The sequence below is a fragment of the Manis javanica genome, chromosome 14 (assembly GCF_040802235.1).
Source record: "Manis javanica isolate MJ-LG chromosome 14, MJ_LKY, whole genome shotgun sequence".
In the NCBI taxonomy this organism is placed as follows: domain Eukaryota; kingdom Metazoa; phylum Chordata; class Mammalia; order Pholidota; family Manidae; genus Manis; species Manis javanica.
The window spans coordinates 77,602,228-77,629,172 of NC_133169.1; the positions used below are offsets into that span (position 1 = coordinate 77,602,228).

At 38.7% G+C, this 26,945-nt stretch overlaps 1 protein-coding gene across 4 annotated transcripts in view; it reads left to right on the top strand.

Moving 5' to 3' along the window:
• PGGT1B (protein geranylgeranyltransferase type I subunit beta) overlaps nucleotides 1–12,455 on the top strand; it is a 51,994-nt gene extending 39,539 nt beyond the window's left edge. For 2 of the 4 annotated variants that reach the window (XM_073222069.1, XM_037020059.2), the window contains 2 exons: nucleotides 5,448–5,556; nucleotides 10,249–12,455. In XM_073222069.1, the coding sequence (XP_073078170.1) occupies nucleotides 5,448–5,556; nucleotides 10,249–10,430 (291 nt within the window). In that variant the 3' untranslated portion in view covers nucleotides 10,431–12,455. Of the gene's footprint in view, nucleotides 1–5,447; nucleotides 5,557–7,197; nucleotides 7,240–10,248 lie in introns of all 4 variants that reach the window. The other 2 variants (XM_037020060.2, XM_073222068.1) reach the window with 2 other exon arrangements.
• The last annotated feature ends 14,490 nt before the right edge of the window (nucleotides 12,456–26,945 follow it).

Consider the following 26,945-nt stretch of genomic DNA (forward strand, 5'->3'; position numbering starts at 1 on the left):
TATAAAACTTAAGTGACCCAGAACCTAGGTAAGAAAGTAGGTATAGGTTGTAAAAAACTTGTTACCAAAACTGATCGGTAGTCTGTCTAGAACAGCGGTCTGTCTTAACGTGATACCAGTGAAGGTTCTGTGGGAAGATACTGATCTTAAAAAGATAAGCCATGGGTTGTTCATTTAAAACCCATTTAAGGTTTTCTATTTTTTATTAATTTATTTGTCTTCAACTTCTGTAACTTACTGTTATGTTCACACATTTTTTCCCCATCTCTTACCTTTTTATGTACCTAATCCCTTAAAGTTGTTAGCTGCTAAATATCCATTAGGTTTCTCTATGTTAAAGTTATCTTTTCACTTTTAAAGAGTATCTACTGTTTGATACTCTGGAATCTAGCAAAAGTCTATGCTTTCTACATAATATCCTAATTTTTTCCTTTTAAACAAATTCATACATGTGGTTAAAATAAATTCTGAAAACAGAATAACTTAAAATGAAGGCAGTAGCCTATCTCTGTCTCCTCACTTCTAATGCCATTCCTCAAGTATACCAGTTGTCTTTTTTTTAATTATGGAAAATTTCAAACATATTCTAAAGTAAAGAGAATAGTGTAATGAACTCCTATATGTTCATCAACCGATCTCAACAGCGTTCGTCCCAAAGCCAGCCTTTATCCATATTCAAACTCACTTCCCTCCCTCACACTGTATTATTTTAAAGCAAATCCCAGATACCAATATTTATAGTATCTGGAAATTCTTCAGTATAATCACCAAATGAAAATAACTTTCTAAAAAACAGAACTGTAGTATTGTTACCACATTTTTTTTAAAGCCATAATTCCTTGTTATCATTAAACATCCAGTCATTGATGGTGTGTATCAGGAGGCACATCAAAGGACTTCAGAGTTGTCATGCTTGGTTTATCCACGTAAGCTTCCCCATCAGCTTTTTTTTTTTTTAGTGGTGGTAAAATGAACGTAATACTATGTTTATCCTAATACTGTAAGTGCCACGATTCAGTGGCATTGATTACATTCATGGTGTTCTGTGACTCACCACTGTCTACACCCAAAACCTTTTCATGACCTTCAACATGAAGTCTGTACTCATTAAACAGTTAGCTCTTCATTCTCCCCTCCCTCCTGGTTACCTCTACTCTACTCTCTTTCTCTATGAATTTGCCTATTCTTGGTGCAGCATATAAGTGGAGTCATACAATATGTGTCCTTCTGTGTCTGGCTTATTTCACTAAAAAGCAGTGTTCTGAAGGTCCATCCATGTTGTGGCGTATATCAGACTTTCATTTGTTTTTATAGCTGAGTAATATTCTGCTGTATGTACATACCACATTGTGTCTGTGAACACTTAGGTTGTTTCCACCTTTTGGCTGTTGTGAATAAGGTGACTGAACATTGTGTCTGTTTGAGTCCCTGCTTTCATTTCTTTTGCATATTTACTTGGAGTAGAATTGCTGGTCATATGGTAGTTCCATGTCTAACTTTTTGAAGAACCACCACTGTTTTCCACAGTGAATATCGTTTTACCACCCCACCAGCAATGTCTGAGGGTTCCAGTTTCTCTACATCTTCACCAACACTTGTTTTTTCCTGTTTTTGTTTGTTTGTTTGAGCCATCCTAATGTGTGTGAAGTGGTATCTCATTGTGGTTTTAATTTACATTTCCCTAATAATTAGTGATATTGAGCATCTTTTTATATGCTTATTGGCCATCTGCGCATCTTCTTTGGAGAAACATTCAAGTCCTTTGCCCATTTTTTTAATCATGTTTGGTTTTTTGTTGTTTGCTTGCGGGAGTTCTTGATGTATTTGGATGTTAATCTCCATCCAGACACGTGATTTGCAAGTTATATTCCATAGTTGCCTTTTCAGTCTGTTGGTGGTATCCTTTGATGAACAAAAGTTTTTAATTTTGATGAAGTCCAATTTTTTTTTTTTTTTTACTTCTTAAGTGGTTTAGTATGTTTCTTAAAAGCCAGAATATCCTCTTACAGGCTGCAGTGTAATGGTCAAATCAGGAAATTAACATTATACAATATTGTTATCTGATCTATAAAGATTATTCATATTTCATGCCTCAGTTTCTTTATAGCAAACGAAAAAACTGTCGTCCAGGACACACAGTGTCACATGTGGCCTTTTTACTCTCCTTTATTGGTGGGGTTGTGGTGGGGGAATAGTTTCTTTCTGTCTTTTTTTTTTGGTATCATTAATCTACAATTACATGAAGAACATTATGTTTACTAGGCTCCCCCCTTCACCAAGTCCCCCCCACATACCCCTTCACAGTCACTGTCCATCAGCGTAGTAAGATGCTGTAAAATCACTACTTGTCTTCTCTGTGTTGCACAGCCCTCCCCATGCCCCCCACGCACTATACATGCTAATTGTAATGCCCCCTTTCTTTTTCCCCGCCCTTATCCCTCCCTTCCCACCCCTCCTCCCCAGTCCCTTTCCCTTTGGTAACTCTTAGTCCATTCTTGGGTTCTATGAGTCTACTGCTGTTTTGTTCCTTCAGTTTTCCTTTGTTCTTATCCTCCACATATGAGTGAAATCATTTGGTACCTGTCTTTCTCTGCCTGACTAATTTCACTGAGCATAATACCCTCTAGCTCCATTCATGTTGTTGCAAATGGTAGGATCTGTTTTTTTCTTATGGCTGAGTAATATTCCATTGTGTCTATTACCACATTGATGAAATCCAATTTATCTATTTTTCTTTTGTTACCTGTGCTTTTTGGTTGTCATATCCATGAAATCATTGCCAAGCCCAGTGTCATAAAGATTTTCCCCAGTAGTTTCTTTGAACAGTTGTACATCTTTAGTTATTTAGTTTAGGTCTTTAATCCATGTAATGGTCTAACTTCATTCTTTTGCATGTGGATATCTAGCTTACCCAGTACTATTTATTGAAGAGACTGTCCTTGCCCCTTGTCAGAAATCAGCTGGCTACAGATGTGTGGGTTTATTTGGGGTCTCTCTGTTTTATTCCATTTGTCCATATGTCTGTCCCTATGCCACTTCAATACTGTCTTAGTCACTGCAGATTTGTAGTAAATTTTGAAGTTAGGAAGAATGAGTCCTTCAACTTGATTATTTTTCAAGATTGCATTGGCTATTTGGGGCTCCTTGCAGTTTCATAAGAATTTGAGGATTGACCTTCCCATTTCTTACCAAAAAGGCTTTGAAATTGAGAGAGATAGTGTTGAACCTGTGATCTCTTTGGGAAATATTGACTTCTTAACAGTGTCAAGTTTTCCTGTTTGTGAGCATGGGATGTCGTTCCATTTATTTAGAGCTTTAATTTCTTTCAGCAGTGTTTTAGTCTTCAGCATACAGTGTTTTATCTCCTTGGTTAGATTTATTGCTGAATATTTAATTCTTTTAGATGCCACTGTAAATGAAATTGCTTTCTTAATTTCCTTTGGGATTTGTTTGTTGCTGGTACATAAAAACCTCACCAACTTGTTATGAATGGTTTAGCAGCCACTGAAGATCATTGCTTAGATCCATTATATCATTAAGGGTTGGAAAATGGTGATATTCTATCATTCCTTTTAAATTTATTAACTAGTTCTTTTTTTTTTTTGGTATCATTAATCTACAATTACATGAAGAACATTATGTTTACTAGTCTCCCCCCTTCACCATGTTCCCCTCACAAACCCCATTGCAGTCACTGTCCATCAGCGTAGTAAGATGCTGTTGAATCGCTACGTGTCTTCTCTGTGCTGTACGGCCCTCCCCGTCCTTCCCCCACACACATTATACATGCTAATCTACTAACTAGTTCTTTTGTAAAGAAGAATTTTACTTTACCCTGAGATATAGTTGGTACAAAGAAAGCAAACAAATAAACTTAATTCTTTCTCTTAAAAATGTTCATTCGGTATAGTGAGTTGGTTCCCAGCATCCCCTAAAGTTTTCCAATAAAATGATTGGGTTTTAGGGTTTTATTTCCCTTTGAGTATCATTGTGAACTCATAGAATTTAATATATTTTTATGTTTTAATCCATTACATTGTTCTTTATAAAGCGCAAATTATCTGATCTTTACCTAGTAGGAGCCCCTTCAGGTTGGTTCTTGGTATTACTTCGGTAGTGTTTGACAGCTTTCTAAAGGCAACCATTTTTCAATATTAAAAAAAATTTTTTTCTTATGGATATCACCATAACTTTAAATAACATGCTGATTTTTTTTACCTTTCACCTTTCAACATCATCTTTGATTCCCAGCTATGAAAAATAAAGATTTAGCCTCCCAGCAAATTGTTACTGGTTGTATATTTTTTAGTTTTGAACCCTTTCTCCTCCTCTTCTACCTTCTAATTCTGTCAGATTAGTTTTTATAATAACAAGGTGGGTAATATTCATATTTTGTTAAGTAACAATAATCAAATACTTTATGTTTTGCCTGTAGGTTGATCTAAAATTTGAAAACCAGTAATCAGCACTTACTATTATCATGTGAATATTGTTTATTGCTGAACCAAGTACAGTGTTAAAATTATAGTTTCTTTTTATGTAATGACTCAAGTGCCACTTGATGGAAAATGTGTCTAGCATTCAGGATTCTAAAGAGTCTCTTTCCTTATACTGTATTAATTAATCAAAATGAATTCATGAAAAAGTTTATTTGTACCATAACATTCTTACAGGTTGTTTTTCCTTTTGAGAAGTAATGCTTTATCAGTCACTAATATCTTCTGTGGCTCTCTGATGAATTAACAATTTTAGCTACTTTATGTCTTACAGAAATCTCTAAAACTATCTTGTTTACTGCTAAAGCCCCCCAACCCCCTGATCTCTTCACAGTGTGATTCATCCTTTATTTTTTTCTATTTTTCAGTGGAATCTTGAGAGAGAAGACACATACATGTCCTAAATCTTTAAGCTACATAATGTCCTAATGCTTGAATCATATTTGCCTCACCTTTTATATTTCCTAATTGAAGAGCTATAATTTTTTTGCTGTTCTCAAAAAAAATTCTCTAGCATCTAGTTAATTTTTGTTTCTCCTTTTAAAAATATTTTTAGAACTAGTTACTACCAGTTTGTAACTAAAAGCTCAAAAGCCTATCATAAGGGTTAAAATATGGGTAGATAAAATTGCACTTTTTAAAATGACCAATTCGGTTGAGCAGATTGGGGGAGTTGTTTTGAACCTGCCAATTGCGACATAGAGGGGCTAGTTGAGCATGATTCTGAAGAAAAAAAGTGGGAGTGGATTCAGAGAAGGAAAGCAGATGTGCTAAGATGATAAAGCATGTAATAATGTGGTTGACTACTTTTAAGTGCTTCAAGTCCCCAGAGGCCTGCTGTGAGAGAGAGCTAGAGGAAAGCATGTTTAAACAGTATATATCTGAAAATTGAGCCAAAGGGCAGTATGAAAGTTTTATGTTAGTAAATTGATATTTGTCATGTCATTGCAGCTTCTGAAAATTTTCCAATACACTAACTTTGAGAAAAATAGAAATTACATCTTATCAACTCAAGATCGCCTCGTAGGGGGATTTGCCAAGTGGCCAGATAGTCATCCAGGTAATTTATTTTTTGTGTGAATCCCATACAGCTTTACTTTTGTTTATTTCATGAGAGGGTCTTCAAGCATCTTTGTCAGAAAGGGCATATGATAAAAAATTGAGCCACAGTTATAAAAGTAAAGTAGATAATGTTTTTAAAAAGGTGAATTATTTAGCCGAGGGGAGATTTAGGATGTTGGTGGAGGAGTGCGGGAAGAGTATAAAGGCCTTGAGGATTGAAGTATCAAGATGTTGGTATTGTTTGCATTTTTTTCCCCGAGTATTTCACTTAGCAATTTCTTATTTCATTTGAGGCAGTAACGCAATGGTCTGAATGGGTCCTGTCCAAAATAGAGAATCATTTAGTCACTCCAAAATCTATAGAGTCCTCTTGATTCAGTAATCATCAGCTATCTGTTGAGCTAAGTAGAATAAATTACTGAATGCAACAGGTAATCAGGTTTTACTCTTCAGAAGCCATTAAATGAGAAATCTCAAGTCTTGAATATAGGTGTCCCTCACTGTACATACTCTGTTCTCTGAATTCAGCAGATTCAGGTTATTTTTTAGGTGAATACTTTGCTATCTCAACCCTTACCATTTACTGTCTGAAACTCAAGAGCCAAACATGTTTATACAACATGATATTCTATGTTTTCCAAACTCAAGGATGGCATAGATCCCTGTGAAAAGCAAAGTGTTCTTGTATTTCATAAGTACTTTCAAATGGGTTCTTTAGAAAGAATGAAAAATCTATATTAATGATGACATATCTCCAAAATATATGAATAATTCTGCTGTTTCCCAAACCTAGACAGAACTCACTTCCAGATACCAACTCTAATATAAAACTGCCTGCTCAGCATCTGCAGGTGCCTTCTACAGGCCCCCAGACCTAGCATGCCAGCCAAACTCATCACATCCTTGCTCCACCCTTCCCTCACACTTCCGTTGGCACTAGGCCCAAGTTCAGGACTAGGATTCTGCAACAGTCTTATCTTTAGTCTTGCGGCTTCTGGTCTAGACCTCCCCCTCGCCCCCATCGACACTTCAATAAGAGAAGAACCAAAGCTACTTTCAGGCTCTAGGGGGATCTCTGATGCAAAAAACGATTGAGAACCTCTAATCTAAATTCTACATTAAATCCATTCAAGTCATGCAAAGACTTTGTCAGCACTCAGTTCTTTGGCAAAGCAGGTAAGGCCCTCCTGGGGTTTGGCTCCTCTCCTGTTTCTACTGTCCTCCAGGCTACTTGCCTCTCCGCCTATGTTTTCACCTCCAGCAAAATGAACCTATTTACAGCTTCCCAAAATGTTGGTTTAAGAGTTTGATAAAAATAATTCAAAACACTGAGATTTTTGATAAATAGGTTGACAAAATGTTAGCTATAAATATATGACACTAGATGCAAAGGATGATTGCTTTTGCAGCACTGAAGTAGAATCATGGTTTTTATTATTAGTCTAGGACCTTTGCTATGAGTATGTACTTGAATCAAAATATAAACAAGGGGCTCATGAAATCATATTTTTGTACCTTAAGGAGCAGGAATACTTCCTCATATCCATACTTAATTATATTTTCAAGCAAAATATGTTTCTTTAGAAAAAATGTACAATGCTTTTAATTTCTAAAGCGAAATTATGTATTTTTTTTCCAGTTTCATTGAGAAAAGGTTGACATACATCACTGCAAGTTTAAGGTGATTAGCATGATGGCTTGATTTACAATATATTTTGAAATGATTACCATAATAGTTTCAGCTAACATCCATCTCCCCGTGTAGATAGAAAAAGCAAATAGAGAAGAAAAGAGTAAGGGGAAAAAATGTTCTTCTTGTGATGAGAAATCTTAGGATTTACTCTTAACAACTTCCCTGTGTACCCTAGAGCCCTGTGAGGCAGAGTTGTCACGCCGTGCATTACATCCCTAGGACTTAATTATCTGACATCTGGAAGTTTGTACCTTTTGACCACTGTCTTCCAACTCCACCTCCTTCTGCCACTGGTAGCCCCAAGTCTGATCTCTTTTTCTATACATTTGGGTTTTTTGTTTCTGTTTTTGTGTTTTAAGATCCACAATAAGTTATATCATACAGTCTTTGTCTTTCTCTAGACTTACTTCACTTAGCTTAATGCCTTCAGGGTCCACCCATGTTGTCATAAATGGCAGGATTTCCTCGTGCTTTTTGGCTGAATAATATCCACTGTATACTTTTACCGCAACTTCTTTATCCATTCATCCATCAGTGTACACACTTAGCTTGTTTCCATGTCTTGGCTGTTGTAAATAATGTTGCAATGAATATGGGGTGCAGATATCTTTTCAAGTTAGTGTTTTCATTACCTTTGGATATGTTCCCAGAAGTGGAATTGCTGCATCATATGGTATTTCTATTTTTAATTTTTGGAGGCTCCTCCATACAGTTTTCCATCGTGGCTGCACCAATTTTCAATCCCACCAGCCATGCACAAGGGTTCCCCTTTCTCCATATCCATGCCAGCATCTGTTATCTCTCATCTTTTTCATAGTGGCCATTCTTATAGGCATGAGATGGCATCTCATTGTGCTTTTTATCTGCATTTCCCTGATGACTAGTGCTGTGGAGCATCTTTTTATATACCTGTTGGCTTTTCATATATTTTCTTTGGAGAAATGTCTATTCGTTTTGCCCATTTTTTAAATTGGGTTATTTAGGCTGTTTGCTGTTGAACTGTATGAGGTCTTTATATGTTTTATATATCTTAATTTCTAAAGCAAAATAATATTTTTATATTTTGGTATCTATAACCATAGCTATAAATATGTTAGAAAAGTGTCTTAAGAAAATTGAGAATTACTTTGGTCTTGATGCTACTGTTTTCAGTCTGTGCATGTACCATTTTAATAAATAATGGGCATAGAGAAATGACAAGCTCTTGGAAAACATTTCTTGTATAAACATACTTGAAGTTCATTTTGAGAATTTACAGTGTATTTTTAAAAGAAAATTCTTGAAGCTTTTTTCTGGAGAAATCAGTTGCTAACTTTACATTTGTGTAACTACTTAGATGTAGTACTTCTTACGGATATGTTACAATGTCTTCTTCATTGCATATATACAGCAAAACATAGAAAGCCTTTGTATGATAAATTGAATTTATGTGGAAAGACCTATTCACAGAGCCTTTAGAATAATTGTTTTAACATGATTCTTTGAAATTAGCTTATTCTTCTATAAATCTAATAGCAGATTTGACCCAGATATTTTATATACATTTACAGTAGAAACTTAGGAAAAGAATGACATTTTATTATGAAGGAAAAGTACATATTATAATATCTAAAGTGCTTGAATGCATCACCCCAAGAAAATAAGGGTTTGCTTTGATTTGGTTTTAACTATTTGAGGTTTGAAACAATTATGTTCTGCTTCATGGGCTTTTAAAAAACACTTTTGAGAAAAAAATGTTTTATTTTTACGTTACCTGAAAGTATAAGATCCTATTTTATGTTATTCAATTCATTTGTGTTCCATTTTTTTCCTAGAAAGTTTCCTCATTTCTAGACAATAAACTTTAATGTTGTTTTGTGCCTTTTGTAATTTTAGAATAACTACTAGGAAAATAGGGCAGGGAAAATCAAATTTAGTTTTTGTTGTCTGAAAATCAGAGGAAAGTGCACCAGAGGAAACCTAAGCATTCTCAGAAAAGACATCAAAGGGGATTAACATGGGCCTCTATTAGTGAAGTGACTTTTTCACAAACAACATTAAGCACATTAAGTAAATGATAGTCATGTAAGTAAAACTTTTTATTTAATTCTTCTGACAAAATTTGACTAGGTAAGATGTTTTGAACTTTAATAGCTCTTGAAGCCAGAAATAATGGCTATATAAAAATAGAAAAAATTCTTGACCTCTACGATATTTTTTGTAATGTTCCCATCATTGCCGAGCTCTTGAGCTGTTCACAAGGCCATAAAAGGCTCTCAGAAAGGCAATAGCCATGCGGTTTCAGTGGCTGCCTTCACGAAAGAGGGTCACTAACCCCCAGGAAGATGGGCAACTAGTGAAGCCAGTGTAGGATTGTCATGGTGCGAACTCACATCATCTTAACCAAATAGCGTGTGACTTTGTTTTCCTTGTAAGGTCAGCTGTTTTTTGAATGACTGACATTGCCCTAAAAAGGAAAGTAAAATATGGTGCAGCATTCCAGAATGAATTGTTTTCATTAAGGTTCTTTCACTGAACACAGTATTGGGATAGTATGTGGTTTAGGAATTGTCAGAGGTAAAATTTGGTAGGGCAGGTATTATTGCTGCTTAGATTCAGAGGCTTAGTTAATTTTTAGGAAAACTATTTTCCTTTTATGCTATAGAGTGAAACCCCCTTGTTTCCGTATTCTGTAGTAAGCCGAGGGGAAAGCCCACTAAGCGAAAAGCCTGTTACTGCTACTCTTCCTCTTTGTCCTTCAATCGCTGAGGATGTTGGGAATTTCACTTCTTCATTTGTGCTATTGTTTGCCTTTGCTAATGATATTTTTTTTAATAAAACATCTCATTTTTTTGAAAATTAGTGATTGACCTTGAGAAAGCAAATTTCAAAAACTATATTTAGCACTTTTTAAAATTTATTTTTATGTGATGATGGGCTTAATAGGTATTTAGCTAAAATATTGTGTAGCATGTACAAATAAGAATGCCTGTTGTGATAAGAATGCCTCATTTTCAGATGCTTTGCATGCATACTTTGGGATCTGTGGCCTGTCACTAATGGAGGAAAGTGGAATTTGTAAAGTTCATCCTGCCCTGAATATAAGCACACGGACTTCTGAGCGCCTTCGAGATCTCCATCAGAGATGGAAGACCAAGGACTCTAAACAGTACTCAGAGAATGTACAGATTTCCACATGACTGACTTTGTTCAGATTGGGAGGGTGGGGAGATTTGTAGCAAAACTGTAGCTCAAGGTTAAAAGCCATGTATAACCAAGTGTGCTCTTTTTTTTAAGAGATAGAGTCTACAATCAAATATCGTGCTGATGGCACTTTGGGATATGGTCTTGAGCCAGTAACCTTTGTACTAGGTTTCAAGAAAATCGTGGTTGATGTTTGAACCACAATGGACTCTGTTGTGGCTCTTCAGTGTTTATACTGTATTTCTAAGAAGTTCTTTGAGGCAAATTAACTGTATGTATGTGGGTTATCTTTTTTAAAAGCTCTTCATTTCAAATTGTATCGTGTTATAAAATGGAACAAATCTTCCGAACAAGTTTATGGTTCACATAGCATTGATAATCTTCAGATGAGCACTTAGTTATCATTTTAAATGCTTGACTGCTAATGGTAGAAAATTGCTTTAATGAATTAAGTATCTGGGATTAGTCTTTGAAAACAGATGATTCCATAATTTTTAAAAAAGAATGACTTATTTTGTCTTATTCTTAAGTGTGCCAGTTAAACTTGTATGGCCTATAGAAGTGAAATTAACTTCAGAGCAAGAATAAGTAGGCTTAACTAATACAATAATTTTCTAAAGAATGTTTTAAGACATTATAAAACAGGGAAAAGTAAATTAACTGTATTTGATAGTGAATGGGAAAGTTTTGTGCTGTGTGAGTCATTTATTTGGATGTTGCTGGGGTGAATAACAGTCATGTTTGATTTTAATCTCAAATCATTAGTTGCTTTTTCCCCTGGGAAAAAACAGTCTCATCTAGAAGGAAAGACATTTAGTGGTTTTGTTTATTTTTCTGAGATATGTGATATTGTAAATTATACATGTACTTTTATAACGGGGTTATTTTTAGCCATTTGGATTTTTTAGTTTGTTGCCCCTAGTATGTTAGTGACTCTAATTTCAGACTGGTAATCTTGTAATTTTTTCAAATTAAATAACTAAAAATTGAAGTGGAAAAACAGAACCACTAAAGTAAATTCAATGGTATAGCTCCATATATGATCTTTATATTTTTGTATGTTCAGATAAATGGTAGGGAAATGTACTTTTTAGGTCTTAAAGGACTGGGGTTTCGTTCTTTTATGTTTTGTTTTTTTCATTCTATGAACTAGCAAATAGTAAAAGAAATAGTGTAAAAACTCATCATCATTAGTAATCAGTTTATCAGTAAATTGTTCAATGATGTTGAAGATACAAGACTAGTACTAAAATGGAGAGGGAAATCTCTTCATAAAGGAGCTGGATATAAGTTAAAGTCTTGGTGATAATAGATGTTGAATTATTCTACAAGTATCAGTATAAAAATTAAACTACTAGTATCACTGTTTAGGAATAATGGTCCTTCCCAAGGAAAACCTAGTATATACTTGGAGAATGATTCATTTATTATTGGCATCCTCAGTTTGCCAAAGTCAACTTTGTTATTTTTTAAATTAGAAATAAAGTAATTTTTCTGATGTTGGGGAAAAAATTAACTTGACAACAGATGTTACCCTTCCATAAGTTATTCTAGTTGCTTCTGTTTAAATCCTGGCAAGTCAGAATATCCCCATCCCAAAGTAGTTACCTCTTAGACCTCAGGAGTTAAAATAGCTTATATCTAATAGTTTTAGAACTATGTAAAAAACCCAGATTGTTTTTACTGAATCACTGTTAGTGGTTGGAAGGTAAGAAAGTAACAGAAACTATACTATATTCATCAATAAAAGAGAATTGCAAGGTTAAAAGTATTTCATGAAACTTTGAAGAAATATTTTCTGACTCCTTGTGTAATTGAATGTGGCATAAGATTGTAAACTACAGTATGACCAACTGGTATACTTAGGAGAGGCCTTCAAGGACCGGTGAATGCTCATATTCCACAGCACCGTATCGATCAAAAATGCCAGGCCAGTGTGAATTGTGGGGAAACTACTACTAACTTTCTAAATAGTTATTTACAAGACAAGTATTTATTAATAAAGTATAAACAGTATTTCACATATACACTTTGTTCTTTAGCAGTGGTATTGTAATGAGAAGGGAAATACGAAGACTGAAATCTCAACTATTCCCTGTGCTCTAACCCCAGCTCCAGGATGGTATATTTTAGAAGACAGAGGGAGAAGCTTTGTTTTGAGCATCTGCTTGAAAACAAGGTTTATCGGTCATACAACACAGTTCAATTTGATCTTTAAGTAGTTATTTATAAACATTGAATTTAAATTCAAATTGAAGTTTTGCTAACAGTGGTGTGTAGTTTGGATCCTGTTGGACTTGATACTGTTTGAGAATCAGCTGGATAAGGTGGTGCCTTGAGTCAGAAGACTTGTGTTTAAATCCCAGATCTGCCAGTTCAGTTGTGTGGTCTTGGACCCTAACTTCACCATGGATAAAATAAGGGGATGATCTTAACTCCTGAGATTGTTTGAGATTAAATGAGATAATACATGTAAAGCCCTTAGTGTAGTCGTGAAATACAGTAAATTCCTAATTATAATTTCTGTCATGACATTGTGAAAATGCTTTGTTAAAACCTCTCTTCTGTAATGGAGACCTCATCTAGTTTAAACTCAAAGATGATGGCAGCAGTGTAGTGTCTGAGTCTCCCCCATAAGAACACAGAATAATTAGGAGAGCCGCAGACCCTATTCTACAAAACAAGATGACAAATTATCCCCAAGAACCTCACAAATAAGTGAGGATGACATGGTTTTAGCATCTGTGTGGAAAGAAGTGAACGGCAGGCAGCTGGTTTCTGGCAGCCTTGAGGAGAACTCTAACATTAGCCTCAGTATCTCACTAGAAAGTGTGGGGGGCCAATCTGAAACAGGCTGAAACTGGGAGGGCTTCTACAGGTTTCCGTTTGCAGGGGAATTCTGGCACGGTAGTAAGGCCTGGTGGCTGTGCTAGAGAGCAGGCTGTGCCCTGTCTTGTATACATCTAACACCTAAAACAAAGCCTAGCCCTGAGGAGAACCTGCTAGAAATAGGATGCAAATTGGACAGGGCAGGTTCAGTAGGACAAGAGAGGAGAAAGTCCAGATAAATGTTCGAAAGGCCAATAGACCCACATCATCTTTTAAGTCACATTATAAAAATGAAAAGAGAGCTTGTGGACCATGGAGCTAAAAAAAAGTCATCCTAGAGCGCCCCCCTCCTTCCTAAAAGTACAGGAAAACTCCTTTCATCAAAAAGAAAACCCTCCTGAGGAGGATAACAGTCAAATCCCAATCATAAGAAGTAAGCAGATAAGCAGGGCAACATCCCTGCAGACGGTCAGAGCACACCAGGCAGACCCCGCACGGACGAGTTAGAGCGCGGTTATGGCAGGGAGTGTACAGTACTTAGAGCTCTAACAGTAAAGATGTTAACAGCTAAAAATTAAACAACCAAGTCTTAAAAACTGGAGGAAAAAGCAAACCAAAAGGAAGGATGGAATTAGTAAGAAGGAGAAACAGGCAGAGAGATACCCACACCACCAGTAAAAAAAAAAGACAAAACTTCAAATGATGGGGGAAATACCCATAAAACAAAGTTTTCAAAATAAGACTACTTCAAATAATTTTGTATAAAAGAAAAATAACTTTTTTAGAAAATGTAAGGTGCCAAAATTTGCCCTAGTAAATACAGAAATTCAAAACAAACCAACTACCATAGAAGAAACAAATAGTTAAAGGACTCTTACTAAAAACGCATCAGGCCCTGGTAGTTTTTAAGGGGGTTTCTACCTAACCTTTAAGATTTAAATAGTCCCAATATTAAAACAATTCCAGAAGGCTGTCATCCTAGAGCACCCTTCCCTCCTAAAAGAAGCTAGAAAAAGAACCTTGAACCTCAAAGTGCCAAAAAAAAAAACTTCCAAAAAGTGACTAATACAGTGTCCTGACAAAGATTGTACCAAAGAGGAAATTATATACCGCTCTCACATCAATGCCAAAATTTTAGCAATATGTTAGCAAACCATCCCAACAGCACTTTGAAAAAGTAGTAAATCGACTTAGGTTGGGTTTATTATGGGAATGCAAGGATAATTCAATATTAGACAATCCATTAATATTATCAAGAGTTATGGAGAAAAATCATCTCCACCTTTGCAGAAAAGGCATTTGACAGAATTGAGCACTCAACAGGTAGAAATTGAGTAATGCATAAACATTTTACCTGTGCCCCAAAGCCAGAATCTTAATGCCAAATCAAGAGACTTTCCAGCTGAAGTCAGAAACAAGAGAGAGACATAATGCCCAACAATCTCCGCTGCTACTTAACGTGTTGGGGGTTTTAGCCAATAAAAGTCTGACAAAAGAATACAAAGATAGGTGAATTGGAAAGAAGCTGTAAAACTATTTGCGGATAGGGTTTTATATCTAGGATACCCAAAGGAATTTGTTGAAAGACTACAAGAGAACCTTAGCAAAGTAGTAATTACTGTATATAATTAATTTGCATATATCATTAGTATTCAGACATGAAAGACTATACACTCTGATTACATTTACATGAAGTTCAAAACAGGCAAAACTTAACCTGTGGTGTCAGAAATCAATACCCCCTTTTTATCCACTACAGCCCTCCCCAAAGGTAAGCGCTATCACGACTCAAATCACCATTGGCTAGTTTTGTCTGTTTTTGAACTTTATGTAAGTGGAACCATACGTTATTTTTTTCAACGGGCTTGTTTAGCTCAACAAAGCCTGGAAGCTACAGGTGGTGTCTGTAGTGCTGGTAATGTGTTTGCTGATCTAGGTGCTGGTTACATAGGTGCGTTCACTTTACGAGTATTTGTCAAGCTGTACTCGTGATTTGTGCCCCTCTCTGTATGTACAAGTACAGTTCAATAAAATTGTTTAAAAAGAATAGAAGACTATATAAAATTAGTTAGAAAATATACTTAAAGAGCACTTTTGATTGCAAAAAGAGAACATAAAAAGAAACATGTGTAAACTTAAGACATGTCCAAAATCTGTGTGAGGTAAATTTTTAAAAATAAAACTATTGATAGACAAAAAAAAAAATAGACTTGCACAAATGAAAAAAGATATTTTCTTAGGTAAGACTCAACATCAAAGCATGTTTTTTCCTTAGTTTAATTTTTAAATTTTATTCCCAATAAGAGTGATTATGTTTGCTCTTGAGAGGACACACAGGAACAACTATGAAAACTGAAAAGGAAGAATGCAAGAGAACCAGCCCTACCAGACATTAAAACATGCTTTTCACTCCATGTTGAAAGTTTGGTATTGACACATGAAGAGGCAGGCAGGCCAGTGGAAGAGAAGAGAAACTCCAGTGACAGACCCAACAGCAGAGTACAATAAAGGCAGCACATCTCAACTCAGAACTTTAATAATAAATCGTATAGTAATGACTAGTGCTTTATAATTCAAATAGACACTTTTTTTTAAGAATCTAGAGCCACTTTGAACCTTTTTATTTTGCACAGTGGGCATTATTCTTGTAATTTCAAAAATAGAAAAAACTGATAGTCATCTCCCCAGCCCTGTCCCCAGCCTGTGCTCCTAGAGATCACCTCCGCCGTATAAATCCTTCTGTCCCTTAATCTTTCCATATACTTAACAATACATACTTAAGCACTAGTCATCACAATACCACATATATACAAGCATATGTTGTTTTACTGAGCAGCCCTGGGTCGACAAGTCTATTGAAGCTATTTTTCCAACAGCACTTGCTCACTTTTGTGTCTGTGTGTCACATTTTAGTAATTCTCACAGTATTTCAAACTTTATTATATTTGAATTGCTGCGTCCTTGACAGATGAAAAGTTGCTTCTTATCGATGAGAAGAGAGTGGTTTCTTGAGCTGGAATCTACTAGTGAAAATGCTGTTAAGACTTGAATGACAGTTGTAGAATATCGCATACACTTAGTTGATAAAGCAGCAGCACAGTTTGAGAGGATTGACTCCATTTTGAAAGAAGTTCTGTGTAAAGTACTCTCAGCATCGCATGCTACAGGGAAGTCATTTGTGATAGGAGGAATCTATCGATGCTGCAAACTTCATTGTTTCATTTTAAGAAATTGCCTTGGCTATCCGACCTTTCAGCAACCACCACCCTGATCAGTCAGCAGCCATCAACATCGAGGCAAGACCCTCCCCCAGCAAAAAGATGATGACTTGCTGAAAGTTCAGACGTTAGCATTTTTTGCCATGAAGTATTTTGTAAGGTATGTACATTGTTTTTTTGACATAATGCTATTGCACATCTAATAGACTACAGTGTAAACATGAACGTCTTTAAATATCCTTGAATAGTATCACGTTGCATAAATATATCATAATAAGTATCTTAGTTCTTACAAAATACTGTTGTAAGATCCTTGAAAATGTATCATTTACTACTTGGGAATACTGGGGCAAAAAGTGCACATTTTAAATTCCTAAGAGCTTTGTCACACGGCTTTCTAAAAAAGATTGTACTGGTACACATGTCTGCCTTGACACTGAGATTTTAAATATGATCAGAAAATAGTCTTCTGATAATAAAATACCAGCTCCATGTAACTCAGAATCATGACATTGGGAAAGACCTTACTGGCTTGGCCTCTTACCCTCATTTTACAAATTATAAATCTGAGGCCCAAAGATGAAGTAACTCTTGCAAGATCTGGACTCACTTTATGAGTTACAGGGGCCGTCTTTTCAGGCACTAACACTTCTCGTGTTATTCATCCACTTGCCCATTTCCATGTTTCTCTGGATGTTTAGTTCTAATTACTGTTCATTGAACTCTTAAAGCTTTAACTAAGTTAAGGGTTGCCATTAAAAGTGTTAAGTGGGATTTCCTGATCTGACTGATACTGTAGTGCAGTCAGGTCATCATTGAAGAAGCTGGGCAGTGGCACACGGGACCCCTCCCACGGATTGTTCACTTACTCTGAGTCTGTAAATATTCCAGAATAAAAACGTTTTTTAAGGGTGTGTGGGAACAGGAAAGGCATGTAAAATTCACTGGAGAAACTACGAGCTTAGGCTCAAAGCCAATTTCCCTCTCAATCCTAGATGAGCAAGTCAGGGAATTTGGTAGAGCTTTATGGTGTCTCTAAGGACTGAAAGAAAATAATCACTAAGACAATCAATTTGATAAAGTGTGCGTAAGTAGCTTTGCTAGAATGTTAATGGATTTTTATCTTGCATTTAAATTTCAGGAACTGAGTGCCACACTAGAATACCCACAGAATATGGCTCTAACAGAATACCCTTGTGTCTGCTGTAGAACATACTATAGAAAATCATTCAGTGGCTAAATTACAGAAATACACATAAAAGAATCATTGTTCAGGCAAGACCTTTTTTATAATAATTTGATGCTTATTTTAATATTTCTTACATTAAGGGACACTTAGGTTATTTCTAACTCACAAATGTTGCTGTAAACATTGCGTACATTTTCCTGTGGGAAAATATTGGTAGTTAACTGTCAAATTGCCATTCAAAGCAGTGTGACCATTCATAAGCTCACCAACAGAATGTTAGAATACTGTTTCTTACATCCTCTGTGGATATTATTGGTCTTAAAGTTCTTCCATTCTGGATGGAGAAAAGTACAGTATTCCTTTGCCCTGCTAAGTCTGGGAGGAGGTCATTCTCTGTGCTGTAATGAATTGATGCTAATTTTTTTTTTTTGCTTTGTGAGTGAAATCAGAATAATGGGTCTCCACTAAGGTAGAGTTTGTAATACTTTTCTAAGTGTGGTGTGCAGATAGTAGCTTTTACATCACCTGGGAACTCTTAGAAATGCAGTTCTCTGGCCCCACCTTACAGTTACTGAACCAGAAATGGAGGAGGGATGGGGGGTGCAACTAGCCATCTCTGTTTTAGCAAGCTCTTTGCAAGGCTCTTGTGCATGCTCAAGATTTAGAAATCAGCAAGCTAGCTGCTGATTTAGAAAAAAACAACTTGGGTAAGAGAAGCAAGAAAGAGCCCCATAATTATTTGCAAATTTAAATGTTAAAAAGAGAGGGGTTTTAGTCAACAGTAAGCTCAGTATTATCTTTATTCCCACCCCAGAAAAGCTGCAATCTAAGCCTATAGTAGTGTGGTTGAAAATATGATTAATATTCAGATATGTAAAGAAAATACATTTGTTTTCTCAAATGGATCTGGTCTTCATTTGCCTGTGTTTGGCTACCCAGGGATAGGGGAAGCTAGGAAATGAGGTCACTTGAGTTCATCAGCTGGCAGTCTCTCTGCGGTCAGGGTTTCTTCCTGCTCCTTGCTGTCTGGGTGTGCGTGTCTCCTGGTGGTTGGTGGGCCTCTGCTGTAGGTCGGTGCTCTGGTCTGGTCCCTGGTCTCGTGCCTACTGAGGTGTCTCCTGCTCAGTCCAGGGTGACCTCTCTAGGTGAGCTGCTGCCATTTGGCTCTGATCGCACAGCTGCGGCAGGATGGCCTCTGTTCTAGTGCCAGGACTCTTGCAGTCCGCCTCCTTCCCATGACTCCGTATCTGCCCACCACATGCTCCCTCACACACTCAGTCTACTCTGGCATATGCAGAAACTGCTAGATCTTTGAGCCTAAAGTGCTGTCTGCATTTTTCATGTGACTAGCTCCCTCCCCTCCCATTTCAAGTCTACCAAGCCCCCTGGAAGTAGAGCTAAGCTAAATCTGTCTCTCCTAGGCTATGCCCGGAGGAGCAGGTCGGAAGGCCAGCTCATATATCTAAATATTTAAGAGTGATGAATCAAACTAGAAAATTATGTTCTATCCTTCTAGGTTTGCAAATGTATGAAAGATTTGGAAAAAGAGCAGGTGATACCAAATAATTATGAATAGCACAAATCCATAAATAATTTGATTTTCCATCCCAGGCTGTGATTTGGCCATGGCTGCTGCTGGGCTGGAGCAGAGTAAATAAGGGGACAGAATTTCTCCCTTGCTTGCTGGCTGGCCATCCCCACTCCCTGCAGTCACTGGGGATCCCGCAGGAGAAACCTCACTCACTGTCCTTGGATGGAGTGTGGGCGCAGTTCTTTCACCGCCACTTGGTTTCCTCTCTTTGCTCACCTGCATCCACTCTTTCTGAGACTTCACACGGTCCCAGGCAGAGTCTTTGCTCACATCATGTGCCAGCCTCCTGCCCCACCAACATCACCCTTTCAGATACCTCCAAGGAACCTGAGGCTCACATTTAGAAATCTTGGCCTCATCAAACTTCCCAGTTCATGCCAGCCCTCTTCTTGCCACTGCCTCACCTTGAGGAGCTCCCTCATGCTTACACTGAGCTCCTTATCACCACCCCACCTTACTGCCCCCAACAGCCACCCCCGCGCCTTGGACCTAAGGGTATACGCCCTGGTGGGACAGTCCAAATGGACCCAGGCAGGAAGCCCAGACAGGCCCTGGAAGCGAGTTCTGGATGGAATACCGGGATCTCCAGTACCTGGGGCCTGGTTTAGAAAGGGGCTCCAGCTATCTCTCATGGGGAGCACCAGAATGGGGTCCTCTAAAGGAGGGGCCTGGGTGTAAGGAAAGTAGAGGCAGGCCACCAGCACCCATGCTCTTGATGCCTGTCTGGACGGGGCTGCCAGGTACTCCACACGCTTCTCCCCTGCCCAAGTTCCCTCTCAGCTGCGAATGTCCAAATCTCCCGCCCCTCATCTGTGGCCAGGACTTCCATTTCTTCCCATCCTGAGTTCCCTCTACCACCCACTTGACATACTAATGGGAGCTGAAGCGATGCAGAAAACCCTTTCCCAACGTCAAAGCCTGCTTTACAGTTCTTGTTTGCTGCAAACCCCAAAGCTGTGTCCTCCCTTTCCCTTGCTGAAATATTCTAAACCTCTCCAGGTAAACGAGAGGCTCTGGAGGACTAGGGAGTGCAAAGGCAAATAGCGTACCAGTGTGCAAAGTCAGCCTCCCCTGGGGCTGAAGTGGGGTCGCAATGGCACCGCACCACACTGTCAGGACCACAATCAGGCACACATTTTAAAGGGCAGAGGTATAAGGCTCTGGGGGACAGGGAGCAAGGATAAATGGCCAATTTGACATATTCAGATTCAGTGGCAACTCCAGTTTTGGGGGGGCAGCCATCAGTAGACGGTGAGTCCCGCAGGTGATTTGCCAGTGCTCATTAATTGCTTCGCGTGCATGTAGATGAGGTGTATTAGAGCAGGTGCAGAGCACGAGTTAGTCTTCATGGTCTGCCCCTCCCTCCTGAGCCACACCCTGGCTTCACCAGTAACCGGGCTGCTGAATGTGTACCATGCACAACAATACTGTTTGTTGAATAATGGGCTAATAAACTGAATCTCTATGTGAGAAACATAACTTTGCAGCATGTAGTACCCCCTGAGGCTGGAATGGGCAGCCCCCGCGAGTTGCCAGGTGCTGGAGAGGGAGAGGCGCAGCTGGAATGGAGCAGAGGCTGCAGGCTGGCAGGCGCCACCACACCACCTTCAGCTGGCCTTCTGTTTGGATGGGGCAGTGTTACACACACACACACGCGTGCACTTAATGTATTAACCCTGTTCTCTAAAAGGTAAACGTTTGTATTGCCGCTTCAGAACAAACTGCATTTTCAGAGTAAACAAATCATCCTAGCTGATGAAGGGACGTTCTCCTTTTCAGAAAAATTCTTAGTTCAAAAACACAGAATAATGAGGGAAAGGGGTAGAAAAGGACTATTTTGCAAATGGTAGTAGACTCCAGGCAACAGTCATCAATAGATACTAAAACCGTTAGGAGAAATGTTGATGGAGAAGAGCTTTAAAGTGGAAGGCTCCGGCTGCCACCACCGGAATCCAAGAATCAATCCTCCAGTCTTTAAAGGGGGAGCAGGCAGACATCACAGGCCTCTTGATACAATGCTCTGCAAGGTACACCTGTAAAATCTCCTAACCGAAAGATTTGAAACTTAGTCTAATTAATCTGCTGGATCTAACTTATACGACAAGTGAAATGGGAGTGTGTAAAATGGCACCACAAAGACACAGTCAGCTGGAGCCAGAAGGTAGGACGTCCTAAAGACAAATCTGGTTTCTGTACAAGTTAATGGCATAAAAAGCAGTGAGGGGGGAGGGATAAGGAGAGTGCGTTACATTAAAAGAAATGTAAGGCACAGAACAACCAGATACAACATGTGAACTTGGGGTCCCCATTGGAACAAACTACCTTTTCAAAGACATTATTGAGATGACAAGGGAAGTCTGATTATAAACTAGGTATAAAGGATATTAAAGAATTATTTTTTGTTGTGATAATGGTTTGTGTTATATAAATTATTTTCTCATATTTTAGAGATGTATTCAGAATTTGGATTGACAAATTCAGAGCTTTGCTTTAAAAAAACTACAATGGGACTCACTTTCAAAGCTTTCTATTCAGAAGACTATGAATCATTTTTTTTAAACATCACAGGTAATTCTGATGAGAAGCTGTGTTTAGGAATCACTCTGTTAAATAGCTCAAGGTCCCTTCTAACATGGACAGTAAACGGTCTTAAGGTGACTTCAGGCTGATAAATATACTATGTCTCATAAATAGTGTCTTCAGGAGGCTGTTTATAACAAAAGTATCCTTTTCCTGGGAGGGTCATCATTCGCCTGAACGTTAACACAAAAAGTAGGGATCCCGGAGGCTCAGGGTGAGCTGGACGAGGCCGCGTCCAGCACTGGAGAAGGAAGATGTTTTTACTGAAACATTTAAGTGGGGACTGAATGTTAGTTACCAACAGAAAACATTTCTGTTTAATCTCTACATGCCTCATAAATGAAACGTGAAAAAGTAGAAGGAATTTCTAAATGTAAGAACTGCTAATACATAAGTAGACAAATGAACTTAAGGAAGCACTGCTTTTAAGTTTTTTCAAACAAGATTGTACTATATGGGTACTGGGAGGAGAGGAAATATTTCAGAACACCAGCGTTCCAAGCTAGACTTTCAGCAATCTTTTCTATAGCAGGAATATACTAACATTGCTTCAGTGTTGAAAAGCACTCTTAAAGCTCCCTCCAGTTTACTAAAATGAGATTTTACTTGAGTCATAGGAGATGGCAAACTAGGTTATAGCTGTGTTTAATACTCATAGTTTTTATGGAAGATATATAATGCCTCTTCTCTGCTTATAAATATATAATACCATAATGCAAGTTTTCCATTAAATGTTAATAGGAGAGCATATATCTGAAATGTGCTTTTCCCCAGAGTTCTGTGATGGCATACTTGGGGGGAGAGAAGCTGGTAGGAGGACATCATGAAGATGCTTGCCTGTGTTAAAAACAACTGTCTTTCCCTCCACTTCCTTATAATATTACATCTCATTTCAATTACGTTTCACTCTTGTTGAAGACATTGTCAACTTGAGGACACAACTGAAAAGAACTGACTTGCAGGGAATTTTTTATATCAAAGATTTATTTCCTTACAAACAGACTGGGTAATAGCGCAACCTGGATTTAAACACTGGAGACCTAATGACTTTCATCTTTGCCCCTTAAACACACAGCACAGGAAGACTTCCCAGATGCTCAGGAGGAAAGTGACTGTTACCACCCAAACCAACAGAGCTAAAGCATGAGGCAACATATTCTTCAGCCACTGAGAAAACTGTCTCCTCTATTGTTTTGTTAAAAAAGGTAAGTGATCATCTCAGAAAAAATTTGAACGGAACAAGAAATTCTCCCTCCCATCCTGACACCCTATTCCCCAAACTTCTGCAGAGGCAGCAAGTGTGACCGGTTTCTTTTCTAGAAATGGACCTGCAGATACAACCACATATGTGTGCATATGTTTAGACTCAAACACTTACAATGGTGACCCAAAGACCAATGGACTCAGCAGGAATCAAAATTTACATTCGTCTGACATAGCCGGACACCTTCCTATTTCAGGTATCTACTACAGATTACCAAGGAAAAAGGCCAGCTTGATAATGAGAAAGGGCAATGTACTGCAAATAACATAGAAACTCATCAAAACAATAAACAGTAACAACCGGGAAGTCTAAGAACAAGGCTCTTCTTTCTCAATTCCACCCTCCTTGCTGGTACGGCATCACAAAGCCTTTTCGCTTTGAGCCTGCTATAGAAACCACCGCAGGCCGAGATGAACTGTGCCCTGCTGCAGAGGTCAGCTGCAGCAGAGATTGCAATCTCTGAACACATCATGCTTGAGGGGAGCAGGCTCTGGGCCACGCCGACAGCCACTGTCAGCTGCTTTGAGTACTGGGACTGTTGCAACACTGTGGTTTCTTAGTGGAAAGCCAGACTGGTTCTTACGTGTCACAGACCTAGTTGTTTGAACTGACTTTGTTCCCACACCTCCTTTCTATCATAGAATGCGTAGAAAATATTTGTACGGCACCTGCAGAAAATCTAAGAGGTGACTTATGGGCAGAACCGAGCACCCTTTCTTTCAACGGGCTGAAGATTTTATATGTTAGCACACAAGTAATCCATTCCACATACTGGAATTTGTCATTATTTGCTGCCCACATGAGGCCTGCAGACCACTTTATTACCACAGCATCGTCATGTGGGCTTTAGAAAAGCTGCCACTCAGTCCCATCAAATCAGCACCCACATTTGAACAAGCTTCCCAAGGGAGTCTGGTGAACGTCAAAGTTGAGAATATTAGTCTACAGGGTAATGTCTGCCTCCTTAGCAGGCAGTAGTAGGCGTGTGGAGAGCTAAGCCCTGCCTGCCTTTCTCTGATCTTTCCCTTTCCCCAGCACTGTAGTGAAGCATCTGTAATACCTGAACATATAACAGCCCCTCTCTCTCCTTTCCTTTGCACAGGCCAGCTCTCCCTTTACTGCCCCCCTGAACTCCTACTGGTCCTTCAACTGTCAGTTGAGAAGTCATCATTCACCAGCCCCAGCTGCACTAGGCAGAATGAGACCCTGGCCCATTATAAAGTCTTCTATCCATCCTGTTGCTCCCTAGTTCCAATTAAGTGCCTCTATTAGAGTCCGTATCCCACTGGACAGTGTTTATCTGTTCTCTGTTGTCTCAGGCAGACTGTGAGCTCTCGGAGTCAGCAGCTTGGTTAACTCATCTTTGAATTTCCAGGAGGTAACCCGGCATGTGGAAGGTACGATTCCTACTTATTGGATACATCAATCAAGGAATCTTGCTAACCATTTCTTCCAGAAAACTGTTTCCTCTCAAAATAATAGTGTATATGACATTTCTACATCATGTCAGAATAATTGTGTTTGTATGCCTCTGATTTGTGGCCAATTTCACAAAATGTAAGATAGCATGTAAACCCATTTTTTATCCCACTGGCCAGATGTAAAAGTATGGTCTGTCTTTTCAAGATATCAGATATTTTAACTATAATAAAGTTATTCTGAGGAGAAATTAAGCCATATCAAAATATGGTATAAAAGAAAAACATCTTCTGATAGGACCACTGTTGACTAAGCTCAGTGCTTCTTTTTCAAAACCATAAGCCTAAATATCAGTCAGTCACTGTTTCTTTCCTTAAAGATACTGAGAAATCCTTATTCTGGTTGGTCTGCATTCACTTTATAAATCACATGCTCATACTGTAGCCTTTTAATTCCCAGTAATTGTAAACTTGCCTCCACACTCATCCTTGGCTGGCCTTCCCCACACACTTTTTAAATCCTCATCTGGATGCTACCTAGGGCCATTCTGTGGTAGTCGGCAGGTCCATAAAAGGAAGGTGTTATAAAAGACCTATTTCCCCAATGGCTGAACAAGTACAGATGTAATTTACCAAAGAATTTCAGCCAGTGAGGCCACACCAGGTGCTGAATAAAGCCCAGCAGATAGGGTTTCTTTCCTCTTCTAAGTTTAGCTAAGAGGGTATGAAGAATGTTAACTCTCTCAGGCAATGATGTGGGCATTTGTCTTTGAGAGCAGGAACTTAGGACGTGAGGGGGTGGGCACTGGGGAGGACAACAAAGACGCCATGCAGCCAGCTGCTGCCATCCAACAGAAAACAAGAAAAGGGAGCCAAATAATTTCATGAAATTTGCTGAATATATAAAATACATGGAATAAAACAGCATGGATCACTGATTTGAAGACCCCATGTAGGGAATTGCTTCTCTAAGGCTGAGACTTAGTCTTAAAAAGAAAGAAAAGGTCTCTCACATTTGCAAAACGGGCTTTGTACAGTGCCTTGAAAGGATGCCTAAGGGCCCAAAAACAGCCAACCTGATTCCTCAACCCCTCCCCTGCGGGAAAAGGTACCTGGGAGTGTCTCCCACTTCTTGTTTGCTACCCAAAGAAGTGCCTGTGTTTTGTCATCCAAGGGTAAAAGGAAATAGCATTACTCTCCCTCTCCCAACTAGCTAATGAGTCACTAAAAGCAGAAAAAATTCAGGGCTGCCACACTCTCGTAGGAGTGCCAACATGTTTTGCAGCCCAGGAATTCTCGCACAAACCTCCCTTATCCATTCATACCTCAAAGACTCGGGAGTGAGCCCCAAGTGCCTGGGCCCTGATTGTGCTATTGGTGTGCATCAAAGGCCTTCCATGCTGGGGCCACTGCAGGTAAGACTTAGGCCATCAGAAAGCAGACTTTAGGGCAATCCCACTCCTGTCACCAAGTGAACCCTTCAGAAGAGCCTATGGGGCTGTTAGAAATCAGGTGCAGCAGAGCCCCTGTAGAACCCAGGGATGCATTTTTCTCTCACCAGGATTCATCTGCACTTCAGGCTGAGGTTTCTCCCTGGGGCTAAATTGCCACATCCTGCCACTAGCTCCCTCCTCACATCTGCCATGGCATGTAGTTTCTTGTGTTGAAATTACTTAGTGATATATTTTTCTCTCCCCAATTGCCCCACACAGCCCATGAACAGGGAACTGAATTTTATTCAGTCTCAGATTTCCGGTGCTTACAACACATAATGGGTGCCAGTTACATTTTGTTGAATTGAATAGCACTTAATTCCTCTATGCCGGTTTCCCTGCCCAGTGCGCGCTGGCACCAGGAAAGGTAAACAGGGCTCCCCACCCAGCTGCCACCCATTCCCTTGACCTTGAGCAAGCCATTCCCTGTGCCAGATCTCATTACTGTGTAACACAGGAATCATAAAATGTGCCACCTGGATCAGTAGAAACACTGAAAACAGTTGTGTGCCTATCTGTAAAGTGCCCAGAGCTCTTCAGAGAAGGGGAGAGAAGGCAGTGTTTGGTTCGGGGTTTCAATAAATGAGAGGACAGCATATATCAGCCAGCCTGGGAGAATCTCACAAATACAATAGAACTTCACTGCATTCCCCATGTTTTTGTTTTGTTTTGTTTTTTAAATAAACTTTTCATTTTAAAAGATTTAGATTTACAGAAAAATTGCAAAGATAGTACAGAGACATAGACCCCACTCCCAGGGTCCTCTGAGACTGACATCTTACATTAGTATGGTATGTTTGCTACAACTAATAAACCAATATTAATGCATTATTCTTATTAACTGTATTCATGTCCTTAGGTTCTACCTGGTGTCCTTTTTCTGCTCCAGAATCCCATCCGGGATACCATATTACTGAGTTCTCATGTCT